The sequence below is a fragment of the Babylonia areolata genome, chromosome 32 (genome assembly GCF_041734735.1).
Source record: "Babylonia areolata isolate BAREFJ2019XMU chromosome 32, ASM4173473v1, whole genome shotgun sequence".
NCBI classification, from domain to species: domain Eukaryota; kingdom Metazoa; phylum Mollusca; class Gastropoda; order Neogastropoda; family Buccinidae; genus Babylonia; species Babylonia areolata.
This window is the reverse complement of record NC_134907.1, coordinates 22,854,717-22,869,172: the sequence shown is the minus strand read 5'-3', so window position 1 is coordinate 22,869,172 and position 14,456 is coordinate 22,854,717. Positions and strand designations below refer to the sequence as shown.

Genomic DNA, 14,456 nt, shown 5'->3' with positions numbered 1-14,456 from the left:
AAAGACAAGTAAACAACAGATAAAAATCAATTAACGCCCCCCCCCTCCCCCCCCCAAAAAAAGGAATAAAATGTAAAAATCAAAGAAGTCTCATATATGAACAACATTTCTTTATTGTGAATCTGCAGGACAGAACATGTGGACGGTATTTATGGACAAGTCCAGAAACAATCTAACAAGGAATTATCATGTCCTATTCATGGAGATAACTTGTGACACAAACTGCTTAATTGACAGAAGAGATATTCAGCAAATATGCCCGCAAAACAGTAAACTGCATTGTTAATGTAACAGATATTTAGAAAATTCGCCCACAAAAGAAGTTATCAACTCATCCACTCAGTTCTGTGTTAAACATTTTGTGACATGATCTGAAACTGAAAGGATTACCTTTTTTTTTTTTTTTTTTTTTTTTTAATTATTTTAATTTGAAACCCAACAGACTGCACAAAACCAGGAGTATCAGGGCTGACAAAAATTCACAAACAAAAAACACAACCATGCTGAATCGGAAAACTCCGGGACGGGTGCAACAGCCGAGTGGTTAGAGTGTTGGACTTTCAATCTCAGGGTCCCCTGAGTTCAAATCCTGGTCATTTCGCCTGGTGGGTCAAGGGGTGAAGATTTCTTTCTGATCTCCCAGGTGGGTAACGGGGTGAAGATTTCTTTCTGATCTCCCAGGTCTGGTGGGTCAAGGGGTGAAGATTTCTTTCTGATCTCCCAGGTCTGGTGGGTAAAGGGGTGAAGATTTCTTTCTGATCTCCCAGGTCAACCGATGTGCAGACCTGCTAGTGCCTGAACCCCTTTGCGTGTACACACATGCAGAAGATCAAAATTAATATGCAAGTTAAAAATCCCGTAATCCATGTCAGCATTCAGTGAGTTATGGACACATATCCCACACACCTGACATGTACCCTCTCCCAGAAAACGGAAAAAGACCACAATCGTGGCACAGGTAAAAACTCTGCATACATGGCACGGGTAAAAACAGTCATACATGCTAAAGCCCACTCGTGTACACGAGTGAACATAGGAGTTGCACTCAAGAAATGAAGATATAAAGAAAACTCCTGTAAAATCTATAAAAGAAAATATATTAAAAAGAAATCAAACAGAAAAACTGGGCACAGTTATATTGTATTACTTTTTTGGGGGGGGGCGGGGGGGGGGGGGGGTTGTGACAACAGATTCCTCTGTATGAAGTTCGGCCTGCTTTCTCTGGTGACAGCACGTCCCCATATCCAAAAAAGAAAATTTGGTCAAGACACCCTTTGTGCACACATCTAGACAGAAAAATAGGTATAAAAAAAAACAAAAAACTTTCCGCACATCCAAATAGAAAAACTGTTTTCAAAGACAATCGTCCTTACATTCCAATAAAATTAAAATTTGGTCTTGAACAATCTTTCCCACATTCAAAAAGAAAAAAGATTCCAAGACCGTCCTTCCCAAATCCAGAAACAAAACCGAATCCCTGTGCAATCCCACACACAGAAAAAAAATCAACTGGTCCAAAGACAATCCTCCCCCACATCCAAAACTAAAACTGGCAAACAGACATGAATATGTGGTAAGTTCAAACACTGTGAAAATATATATAACATGTTATGCAAGATAAACAGCTGTAAAGCAGATGCTGGTGAAAAAAAAATCTCAATTTCATCACAACACTTTACTTCAAACCTGGCCCTTTCTCTCTTCTTTGCGCAAACACACACACACACAGTCACTTGCATACAAACATACACACACACACAGTCACTTGCATACAAACACACACACACACAGTCACTTGTATACAAACATACACACACACACAGTCACTTGCATACAAACGCACACACACACACAGTCACTTGCATACAAACATACACACCCACACACACAATCACTCATATACACACCCACACAATCACTCGCATACAAACATACACACCCACACACACAATCACTCGCATACAAACATACACACACACACAATCACTCGCATACAAACATACACACGTACACACAATCACTCACTCACTCACATACACACCCACACACAATCACTCACATACAAACACACACATGCATACACCCCCCACCCTCCCACACGCAAACAATCACATACAAACATACACACCCACCCACACACACACACACAATCACTCGCATACAAACATATACACCCACCCACACACAAACACACAATAACTCACATACAAACACAGACACCCACACACACAAAATCACTCACATACAAACATACACACCCACCCACACACAATCACTTACATACAAACATACCCTTCCACACACAATCACTCACATACATACACACCCACCCACACACAATCACTCGCATACAAACATACACCTCCACCCCCACACAAACACACAATCACTTGCATACAAACATACACACCCACCCACCCACCCACAATCACTCGCATACAAACATACACACCCACCCACACACACACAATCACTCACATACAAACATACACACCCACCCACACACAAACAATCACTCACATACAAACATACACACCCACCCATACACAATCACTCACATACAAATGAGCACACGCATACACACCCACATCCACCCCCCCCCCCCCCCACACACACACACACACAATTACTCACTCAAACACACACACACACAATCACTCACACACACACACACACACACAATCACTCACACACACACACACACAATCACTCTCTCTCACACACACACACACACAATCACTCACATAAAAAACACACACAGGCATACACACACACACACACACACGCACACACAATCACTCACACACACACACACACACACACACACACACAATCACTCACATACACACACACACGCATACACACACACACACACAATCACTCACATAAAAAACACACACACGCATACACACACACACACAATCACTCACACACACACACACACAATCACTCACACACACACACATATAAATCACTCACACACACACACCCACACACACACAATCACTCACATACACACACACACAATCACTCACATACACACACACGCATACACACACACACACACAATCACTCACATAAAAAACACACACAGGCATACACATACACACACACACACACACACACAATCACTCATACAAACATGCATACACACACACAAACACACACAAACACACACACACAAACACACACGCATACCAACACACACACACAACCACAAACTTTCTCACACACAGCAAAACAGTACAGCCCACAACCAGAGTGCCAGTATTTCAAAACTATGATTTTGATTGCTTTAAAAAAAGTCATTGTTCAAACGATTTTGATTGGTTTAAAACTGCAGTCTCAAACAATCATTTTGATTGTTTAAAATTAATATGAAAAATTCAATGAATCACTGAGTGATTCCAAATCACAGTTACCCATCCAGTATTAAAATGATTCAATATCAAACCAATTCAAAAGAAGTCAACTGTCCAATATTTAACAGTGACCTTTTTCCAAATCACAGTTTAAATGGAGTATTGTGGTTTTGAACTGCAATTATTTATATAATACCAAAAGAATGATTTCTAATCACAGTTAAGTCCTCAAAGGACTTCAAATCACAGTAATATCTAACATTAAAATATTTCACAGTAAAAAAGATTTGAATGTCATATTTCAGATCTCAACTACTCAAAAATGAAATAATGGTCTCAAATTACAACTGACTATTCAAAATTCAAAAAGTGTCAAGTCACACATATCCCATATTAAAACAATGGTTTCAAGTTACAATTAACCATCCAATATCAAAGAATTACTTTGATTGTTGGCTTAAAAACCATTATCCAATATAAAAATGGCTAATTTTGATCGGTTTCAAAATCACATATATTTCTAAGTACCACTCAACTGGAAGCTTTAAAAAATACAACCTTGCGTAGAATAACTGTAAGAAGACATAAGTAGTTTATTAACAGCAAATGGCACTGTTTTACATAAGCTCAACAACATCAGTAATCATGTACAAAACAAAAAAATACAAAAAAAACTGGCATTAACCTGCTTTAAAAAAGCGAGATTTTCACTGTAAGATAAATTTTTAAAAAAAATTAAAACAACAACAACAACAACTGTGGTTCTGCTTTGCATACATTCAAATAAAAATTAAAAAAAACTATGGCAAGACCAGACAAATACAGAGACCGCCAACTTCAAATGATAATGTGAACAAGTGCTGCCAGATGGAGAAAGGTCCAACTCCTTTGCAAACAGTAAAAGTTGAAATCATTCTACAAGTGAAAAAAAAAGAGCTCATTTGTATTGAACCTTGCTATTTTCAAGCAGTTGTAATGTCGTAACAATTATGGGTCACATTGCACGCCGGTGAAGTCATGCAAGAAATGGACACAGCAGACAAAAAAGTCCTGGGGAAAATTACAAATTGCACATAATCATTGGGAAAATTACGAAGTATACATGATTATCTGTCATCAGATGTGTAGCGACACTTGCCTGGACAGATCCAAAAGACATCACAGTTTGATCCTGAAGTGAAAACCAGGGATTTCTGTGCACCTCAAATTGCACTCCACAAAACAATGACTTTGCTTGACATCTAATTGCTGTACAGTTAATTTCAAGAAATTCAAGATCAACTGAAAAAAACAGTGGTCTTATAAAACCATCAATGCTTAATGCACTTTAAAAAAAAAATCACAGATTTCTACACAACCCTGATTAACATAATATACACATAATATTACACTGCGTTCTTTTTAATATAAACGTCTGGGGGAAAAAAAAGTGGAAGAAAGATTGTTGCACTTTTCCAAACTTTTGAACACATAGATTCACACAGATACAAAAAAAAAAAAAAAAAAAAGCAGCAGCATATGCTACTGTCAAAAATTCTTTTTATCCTGGAAAAAACAACAACAAAAACGAAGAAAAGAAAAAGCCAATAAAAATCCTGTCACAACAAATGAACGAATGAAAGAACACACCCACTGCTGCCATCACCAAAACAAACTGACCAACATTTTGAACACCAAAACTCACACTGCAAGTAACACTTTCCCACAACCTGTATCCCACACACTGCAGGTAACACTTTCCCACAACCTGTAACCCAAAACCTGTAACCCACACATTCTCCCCAAAACAGCAAACAAACACGCTGTATAAGAGAAGAAAGAAAAAAAAGTTATCTCCCTGGGGACATGACACAATCGGTGACTCTCAACTGTGCAATATTTTTTCATCACTCTTTACTTCATTTGCGCATGTCGAACAATGAATTTCTGTATTTTGTTTAAACATTCATAACCAGTCTCAAGTCTCTGAGAAAATAAAGACGTTAAAAATAAATACATGGCGACATGAGTATCAGTCTGGAGTCTCTGTGTAAATAAAGCGCCCTCTTTTCATTGTCAGTTATCCAACTGTGACAGCAGTCTGTGACTCACGATACATTTGCACATCATCAATTCTTTCCTCTTTTTTTTCTTTTAACATGACCATTTATCAGATTTTGCCTATTTCTATGCTGAATGCCATTGAAAAGGAAAGAAAGACACAAAAACTATGCACACAAAATCAAACAAAACCCCCACTTTTACTGCATGCTTTTCTCCATGGGAACAATCAAAATATCACAGCATAAAATGAAGATAAAAAGACACAACCTGCTGCCTCAACAAAACAGAAAAAGAATGGGGAAAAAAATCAGTCACAAATTTCATTGCCTAGTCTGCAAGAAAACGCATCCCCAAACCAATTAAAAAAACACCATTGCACGCAAAGGCAATAACAGAAAGACCAAGAACAAAGAATGATCAGAAACACTGTGATGGGTTTATCCAAGCAAAAACAACTGATGAATATCTACTCGACATGTGACTTGAAACATCAGTAGATTTATTGCAATATAAATGAATAACAGTGGAAGCATTGCTGACAAGTTTATATAGTGACAGAATGTTAGTGAACCAATGCACAGCTTTTACAATCATAGCATACTTGCATGTGTGTGTGTGTGTGTGTGTGTGTGTGTGCATGTCTGTGTCTCTGTATGTGTGTGTGTTGTGTGTGTGAGTGTGTTCAATTGTTCTTTAACATCCATTCACTGCAAGTGATACCAAATGAAGTTGTTTTTTAAGCACTTTTCAGTCTTTTGTTTGTTTGTTTTTCATCATTCATCCACTACTGTTCAGGGCAGAGACTTCTCAACTGGACATGATTTTCCGTCCCTACTGTCACCAGAGCTGAACAATCTGTACAATTACACTCCCCTCCCCCCCCCCCCTGTTCCCCCCTACCCTCCCCCACCCCCTGACATTTACATATAAAAACTACATATTTGCAATCTGCACACACACACACACACACACACACACACAAATCGACACACACATATAAGAAAAAAACAGACAGCGACTTAAAGAAAACAGTTTACCCCAACAACCTTACAGCTGTAAACAGAAACCAAACAGTCACACAACAATGAACACTTCCACAAACACTCAATCACTAACACAAACAACCGAACAGTCACACAACAATGAACACTTCCACAAACACTCAATCACTAACACAAACAACCGAACAGTCACACAACAATGAACACTTCCACAACAATGAACACTTCCACAACAATGAACACTTCCACAAACACTCAAACACTAACACAACCAGTCACACAACAATGAACACTTCCACAAACACTCAAACACTAACACAACCAACCAGTCACACAACAATGAACACTTCCACAAACACTCAACACTAACACAAACAACCAAACAGTCACACAACAATGAACACTTCCACAAACACTCAAACACTAACACAAACAACCAAATAGTCACACAACAATGAACACTTCCACAACAATGAACACTTCCACAAACACTCAAACACTAACACAAACAACCAGTCACACAACAATGAACACTTCCACAAACACTCAAACGCTAACACAAACAACCAAACAGTCACACAACAGTTTCAGTTTCAGTAGCTCAAAGAGGCGTCACTGCGTTCGGACAAATCCATATACGCTACACCACATCTGCCAAGCAGATGCCTGACCAGCAGCGTAACCCAACGCGCTTAGTCAGGCCTTGAGAAAAAAAAGAAAAGAAAAAAGGTGAATAAATAATTGATAAGCGTACATAAATAAATAAATAAATAATAATTATGATATAAAAAAGGTAGTAATAATAATAATGATAATAAATAAATAAATAAATAAGACAACAATGATGATAAAGCAAATAAATGTAAAACATGAAGACACACAACAATGAACACTTTCACAAACACTCAAAACGCTAACACAAACAACCAAACACACAAACACCCAGACAAATACACACACACACACACATACACACACACACAATTCACACAGCCACAAAAAACACAGCCAGGACCATGTCACATGTATCAGAAATCGTGGTCGTCTCTGGAGGTGTGGACCTGCTTGTTGAGCGATGTCTTGTCCTTCAGTTTGGCTTGAAGCAGGACATGTTCCACAACGCCAGAACGGATGTCCATCTGGACAATCTCCTTCTTCAGCTGCTGTATGGCTTGCTTGATCTTCACCAGAGGAGCTGTGGAGAGGTGGGGGGGGGGGGGGGAGACAAGAAATGTGTACAGATAAACTGATCTTCACCAGAGGAGCTGTGGAGAGGTGGGGGGGGGGGGGGGAGGAGACAAGAAATGTGTACAGATAAACTGATCTTCACCAGAGGAGCTGTGGAGAGGGGGGGGGGAGGGGGGAGGAGACAAGAAATGTGTACAGATAAACTGATCTTCACCAGAGGAGCTGTGGAGAGGTTGGGGGGGGAGGGGGGAGGAGACAAGAAATGTGTACAGATAAACTGATCTTCACCAGAGGAGCTGTAGAGAGGTGGGGGGGGGGGGGAGGGGGGAGGAGACAAGAAATGTGTACAGATAAACTGATCTTCACCAGAGGAGCTGTGGAGAGGTGGGGGGGGGGGGGGGGAGGAGACAAGAAATGTGTACAGATAAACTGATCTTCACCAGAGGAGCTGTGGAGAGGTGGGGGGGGGGGGGGGGGAGACAAGAAATGTGTACAGATAAACTGATCTTCTTTCATGTTTCACTCTTCCTCTGTGGCCATCATCCTGTTATTGTCATGTGTCACTGTTCCTCTGTGGCCGTCATCCTGTTATTGTCATGTTTCACTGTTCCTCTGTGGCTGTCATCCTGTTATTGTGATGTTTCCTTGTTTCTCTGTGGCCGTCATTCTGTTATTGTCATGTTTCACTGTTCCTCTGTGGCTGTCATCCTGTTATTGTCATGTGTCAGTGTTCCTCTGTGGCTGTCATCCTCTTATTGTCATGTGTCAGTGTTCCTCTGTGGCTGTCATCCTCTTATTGTCATGTGTCAGTGTTCCTCTGTGGCCGTCATCCTGTTATTGTCATGTGTCACTGTTCCTCTGTGGCGGCCATCATGTTATTGTCATGTGTCACTGTTCCTCTGTGGCCGTCATCCTGTTATTGTCATGTTTCACTGTTCCTCTGTGGCCGTCATCCTGTTATTGTCATGTCACTGTTCCTCTGTGGCCGTCATCCTGTTATTGTCATGTGTCACTGTTCCTCTGTGGCCGTCATCCTGTTCTTGTCATGTTTCACTGTTCCTCTGTGGCCGTAATCCTGTTATTGTCATGTTTCACTCTTCCTCTGTGGCCGTCATCCTGTTATTGTCATGTCACTGTTCCTCTGTGGCCGTCATCCTGTTATTGTCATGTGTCACTGTTCCTCTGTGGCCGTCATCCTGTTCTTGTCATGTTTCACTGTTCCTCTGTGGCCGTCATCCTGTTACTGTCATGTGTCACTGTTCCTCTGTGGCTGTCATCCTGTTATTGTCATGTTTCACTGTTCCTCTGTGGCCGTAATCCCTTTATTGTCATGTTTCCTTGTTTCTCTGTGGCCGTCATCCTGTTATTGTGATGTTTGTCCCTTCCTCTGTGGCCGACATCCTGTTATTGTCATGTCACTGTTCCTCTGTGGCCGTCATCCTGTTATTGTCATGTTTCACTGTTCCTCTGTGGCCGTCATCCTGTTATTGTCATGTTTCACTGTTCCTCTGTGGCCGTAATCCCTTTATTGTGATGTTTCCTTGTTTCTCTGTGGCCGTCATCCTGTTATTGTGATGTTTGTCCCTTCCTCTGTGGCCGACATCCTGTTATTGTCATGTCACTGTTCCTCTGTGGCCGTCATCCTGTTACTGTCATGTGTCACTGTTCCTCTGTGGCCGTCATCCTGTTATTGTCATGTTTCCTTGTTCCGCTATGACTGAAAAAAGTTATAGGAATAAGCTCACTGTCATTGTCATTACTCTCCCACCCTTGTCTTCCTTCATCTAAAACAAACAATACTTTTACAAATTTGTGCATGTATATGTATGTGCTAACTCCGCCATGGCCGGTCCCAAGCCCGGATGAGAAAGGAGGAGGGTTGGGCGTGGGGCTAGCAACCCCACCCCGTTAAAAACAAAGCTTGCTACAGAAACGCCAACAACAGACCAAAAGATTACTGCCCTGGGAGAGGAAGGGTCCTCACCAAGAGGATGTATGACACAGTGTGGTGAAAGCCGTGAGTCTACGGAAGCCACAAGGCCGACCCCCCTTTTATCGACCAGGACCATCAACGTTGGAACATGGAATGTGAGGACCATGTATGAGACGGGAAAAACAACACAAGTAGCAGCAGAGATGAAAAGCTACAACCTCACACTGCTTGGAATCAGTGAGACCCGTTGGACACAGTCAGGACAAAGGAGACTGCTCACTGGAGAGATGTTGCTTTATTCTGGCCACGAAGAAGACAACGCTCCACACACAGAAGACGTAGCGCTCATGTTGTCAAGACCTGCGCAGCGAGCCCTGATAGGATGGGAAGCACACGGATCAAGAATCATCGCAGCATCCTTCAGGACTAAGAAGAAGATGATCAAGATGAACATCATCCAGTGTTATGCGCCAACCAATGACGGCAATGAAGAAGCCAAAGATCAATTCTACGACAGACTGCTGAACGTCATCGTCAAGTACCCAGAAAAAGATATAAACATCCTCAAGGGTGACTTCAATGCCAAGATCGGACAAGACAACACGGGATCCGAGGAAGTGATGGGAAGACACGGATTAGGAGAGATGAACGAGAATGGCGAGAGATTTGCAGACTTCTGTGCTATCAACAATCTGGTAATCGGTGGCAGCATTTTCCCCCACAAAAGAGTACACAAGGCCACCTGGGTATCTCCAAATCATGTGACTGAGAACCAGATCGACCATATCTGCATGGCCAAGAAATTCAGGAGATCTCTACAGGATATAAGGGTGAAAAGAGGAGCAGACGTTGCATCTGACCACCACCTTTTTTTGGTAGCCAGGCTGAAGCTAAAGCTGAAGAAGAACTGGATGGAAGCAACAACAAAGAGGCAGAAGTACAACATCAGCCTGCTGAAAGACACAAAGATAAACGAAGAATTCAAGCTGTCCCTCACCAACAAGTACCAAGTACTACAAGAACTGCTTGAAGAAGAGACTGACATCGAGAGCCAGTGGCAGAAAGTGAAAGAGACACTGACGGCAACTTGTCAGGAAGTAGTGGGCCCCAAGAGACACCAACAGAAGGAATGGATATCGGCAGTCACACTGGGCAAGATCGAGAAGAGAAAGCAGAAGAAAGCAGCAGTAAACAACAGCCGGACAAGAGCAGCAAAGGCCAAGGCACAAGCAGACTTCACAGAAGCCAACAGAGAAGTCAAGAGGAGCACAAGAACAGACAAGCGCAAGTACATCGACAGCCTGGCAGAGGAAGCCGAGGAAGCAGCAGCCAGTAACAACATGAAGCTGCTGTATGACACCACTAAGAAACTCTCAGGGAAGTACAGCAGGCCTGAGCGACCAGTCAAGGACAAGAAAGGAAACACCATCCTGGGAACAGAGGGACAACTGAACAGATGGGCAGAGCACTTTGAAGAACTCCTGAACAGACCCATCCCTTCAAACCCCCCAGACATCGACCCTGCTGATAGAGACCTAGACATCAACTGTGAGCAACCAACCAGGGAGGAGATCAGGAAAGCCATCAAAATGCTGAGGAATGGCAAGGCAGCAGGACCGGACAACATCCCAGCAGAAGCACTCAAGGCAGATCTGGAGACCACGGTAGAGATGCTGTACCCTCTCTTTGAGAAGATCTGGGAAGAGGAGGAAGTACCATCAGACTGGAAGGAGGGCTACCTCATCAAGCTACCCAAGAAAGGAGACCTCAGCAACTGTGCCAACTATAGAGGGATAACGCTTCTGTCAGTGCCAGGAAAAGTCTTTAACAGGATCCTCCTCGAGAGAATGAAAAGTGCAGTCGACCCTCTCCTCCAAGACCAGCAGGCCGGCTTCCGCCAGAACAGATCATGCATAGATCAGATTGCCACCTTGCGCATCATCGTTGAGCAATCTTTAGAATGGAACTCGTCTTTATACATCAACTTTGTTGATTATGAGAAAGCATTCGATAGTGTGGACCGCAACACCCTCTGGAAACTGCTTCGCCACTATGGAGTGCCAACCAAACTGGTCAACTTGATCAAGAACTCCTACGAAAGAATGACCTCCCGGGTGGTCCATGGAGGACAACTCACAAACAGCTTCGAGGTGAAGACCGGAGTCAGACAAGGCTGTCTCCTGTCGCCTTTCCTCTTCCTCCTGACGATCGATTGGACCATGAAGATATCAACAGCATACAGAAGAAATGGAATCCAGTGGACACTGTGGGACCAACTAGATGATCTCGACTTTGCAGACGACCTGGCCCTGCTTTCCCACAGCCGCCAACAAATGCAGGACAAGACTACAGAACTAGCAGCCACCTCATTACAAGTTGGCCTCAAGATCCATGAAGGCAAAACCAAGATTCTCAAGATCAACGCAGCGAGTGAGGACCCAGTCACACTAAACGGGAATGAGCTGGAAGAAGTGGAGGCATTCACGTACCTGGGTAGCATCATCAACACGCAGGGCGGCACAGACGCAGACGTCAGAGCAAGAATTGGCAAGGCGAGGGCAGCGTACTTGCAGCTGAAGAACATCTGGAGCTCCAAGGTGGTGTCGACTCGCACAAAGATCAGGCTGTTCAACTCCAACGTCAAGTCAGTCCTACTGTATGGAGCGGAGACATGGAGGACAACAAAGACCACCATCAAGAAAGTGCAGACCTTCATCAACAGCTGCCTGAGAAGAATTCTCCAGATCCACTGGCCCGACACCATCAGCAACGCAGACCTGTGGCAACGTACCAACCAGCTGCCAGCCGAGGATGAAATCCGGCGCAGGAGATGGGGATGGATCAGGCACACCCTGAGGAAGCCAGCCAGCAACATCACAAGGCAGGCACTATCATGGAACCCCCAAGGAAAACGAAAAAGAGGAAGGCCAAGAAACACCTGGCGACGTGACCTTGAGGCAGAAACCAAGAGGATGGGATATACCTGGAGACAGCTGGAGAGAATAGCCCAGGACAGAGGACTCTGGCGGACTGCTGTCGGTGGTCTATGTGTCAGGACTGAGACAGCGCTAAGCGCCAAATGCTCGTGTGGTTGTTGCCAAGTTAGGCAGCGAGTGCAAGAGTCTAGATCTGTAAATAGACTTGTGTATAACCAATCAGCTGTAGTATATTTTAACCAATCAGAATGTAAGGTGGATGAACGGTCAACCAATCAGCTGTAGTGTATTTTAACCAATCAGCTGTAGTATATTTTAACCAATCAGAATAGGTTTTCGTTGTCTGGGACATTATCTTAGAGTTCTACATGGGGAGTAGTTAAGAGAGATACCTATGTGTGTGCTCCCTGCGGAAGGCAGGCATATTTTGCTCCATGTATTTAGGATGTGACTTAGTGCATGGTGGTACTGTGTGCTAGGGACTTCAGTCCAGAGGTGATGGACTATTCCTTGTTTTCCTTGTGCCTGAAGCACTTATTATAAGTGTGCCGAAGGATTGTGTTGTTTGTTTTGGGACTGGGGTACTACGCATTGCTGTGGGTGAGCTACATCTTGCGTTACTAGTACAACGTTGCTGTGCGGCGAAGAACGGTGTTATTCCTTTGTCACCAGTGACTGTGAAGTACGGGGTGTGAGCCAGTTCCCTTTTGTGTTCGTCGTCCTGGGAAAGCGTGGCCAGCTGGCGTCGGAGGACGTTGGATACGTGAAATTCCCATTGTGCATCTCCGTTCCTGTACATAGCCCCATAACCTTTTCTTCTGGCTGGATTTGCCCAATCATATTTTGTTTTACCGTCTAGATCTATCCCACCCCTGTACATTCTCCCTGTGTGCGTGGTCCGATGTGTGGTAGGGGAAGCTGAGTGACGGTTCTCGGACAGAGAGAGAGCGGAACGTTGGTTATCCACGTGTGGGGGAGCTGCGGTTACCGGAGGAGGCGGACTTCGGATTTCACCCTGAGGTCGACGAGGCAGGAGCCCGGAACGCTCGTGGTGAAGTGTCCCAGCGCGAGCGTGCTCTTCGACGAGAGGAGGGAAAAGGTGGTGGCCGTCAGCGCGACGCGTCGATTTGTGCTGCTGAAGATGTTGTGGAGGCATCGTTTGTGTAGTGCGTGTGTCAAGTCATAACAGAGACATGAGATTCCAGCGTGTGTGGTGTAGTGCACCATGAGGAGTTCGTGACGTCAGAGGGTCCTTCGTAAGTACTGTGTTAAATAACTAGGCCCGAACGTGCCTTGAGGTTGTCAGGAACTCCAGGTGGTGATTCGTACCGATCATAAGAGACCCTAAGAATGTCTTTTGCTCTTGTTGTACTATAACCTTTGCACGCTGGATTGTGAATGTTCTTTGATTGGTGACCTATGTATGTGGTGGTCGAGAGGTTATCGACCAGGCATTGAGATTGTTGCTCGCAGGATTGTGTGGAAAGATTGTGGGTTTAGTGTAGAGTGTGCTGAAGTTACCATTACATCGGAAGCGAGCGAGAAGGCTGAGTGTTGAGTGTGTGATTAAGTGGGCTGTGCATGTGTTGTATGAAGGGAAATAGAATGTTAAATTGCTATTTAGTGTTATATTGTGTTATTTTGTGTCTGTAGCTGGCGAATGTGGTGAAAAGTTCTTCGTCACAAGTGTTTCTTTTGTTGGTGTGATTGTTGGTGGGAGCCAGCCTTTAATTTTATTATTTACTGCCTGCCACTCCAGGTCGTCAAGACCTGACACTATGCTCCAGGGGGAATGATGGGCCTAAGTAAGTAAGTAAAGTATATGTATGTGCTATTTCTAGTATTATACTATCCAGTGCTATTTTGTCAAGCACAAAACAATTTTCCTGGTATTTCTATCAGGACACTGAAGTAATTTGAATGATTGATTAGTTGGTTGGTTCATTAGTTGGTTGATCGGTTGGCTGGTTAGTTGACAGAGTGACTGATTTAC

The 14,456-nt window shown here is 43.4% G+C and overlaps 1 protein-coding gene and 1 long non-coding RNA gene across 2 annotated transcripts in view; one reads left to right on the top strand and one right to left on the bottom strand.

Moving 5' to 3' along the window:
* The first annotated feature begins 122 nt into the window (after positions 1-122).
* On the top strand, positions 123-2,319 carry LOC143276527 (uncharacterized). The gene is made up of 2 exons (XR_013053591.1): positions 123-724; positions 768-2,319. It is a non-coding gene; the product is annotated as an uncharacterized LOC143276527 (long non-coding RNA).
* Positions 2,320-2,641: 322 nt separating this feature from the next.
* The window catches only part of LOC143276648 (intraflagellar transport protein 57 homolog), a 38,178-nt gene continuing 26,363 nt past the window's right edge, over positions 2,642-14,456 (bottom strand). Inside the window, exon 12 of the mRNA XM_076581269.1 lies at positions 2,642-7,601. Coding sequence (XP_076437384.1) covers positions 7,435-7,601 — 167 coding nt within the window. The 3' untranslated portion in view covers positions 2,642-7,434. The remainder of the gene's footprint in view (positions 7,602-14,456) is intronic.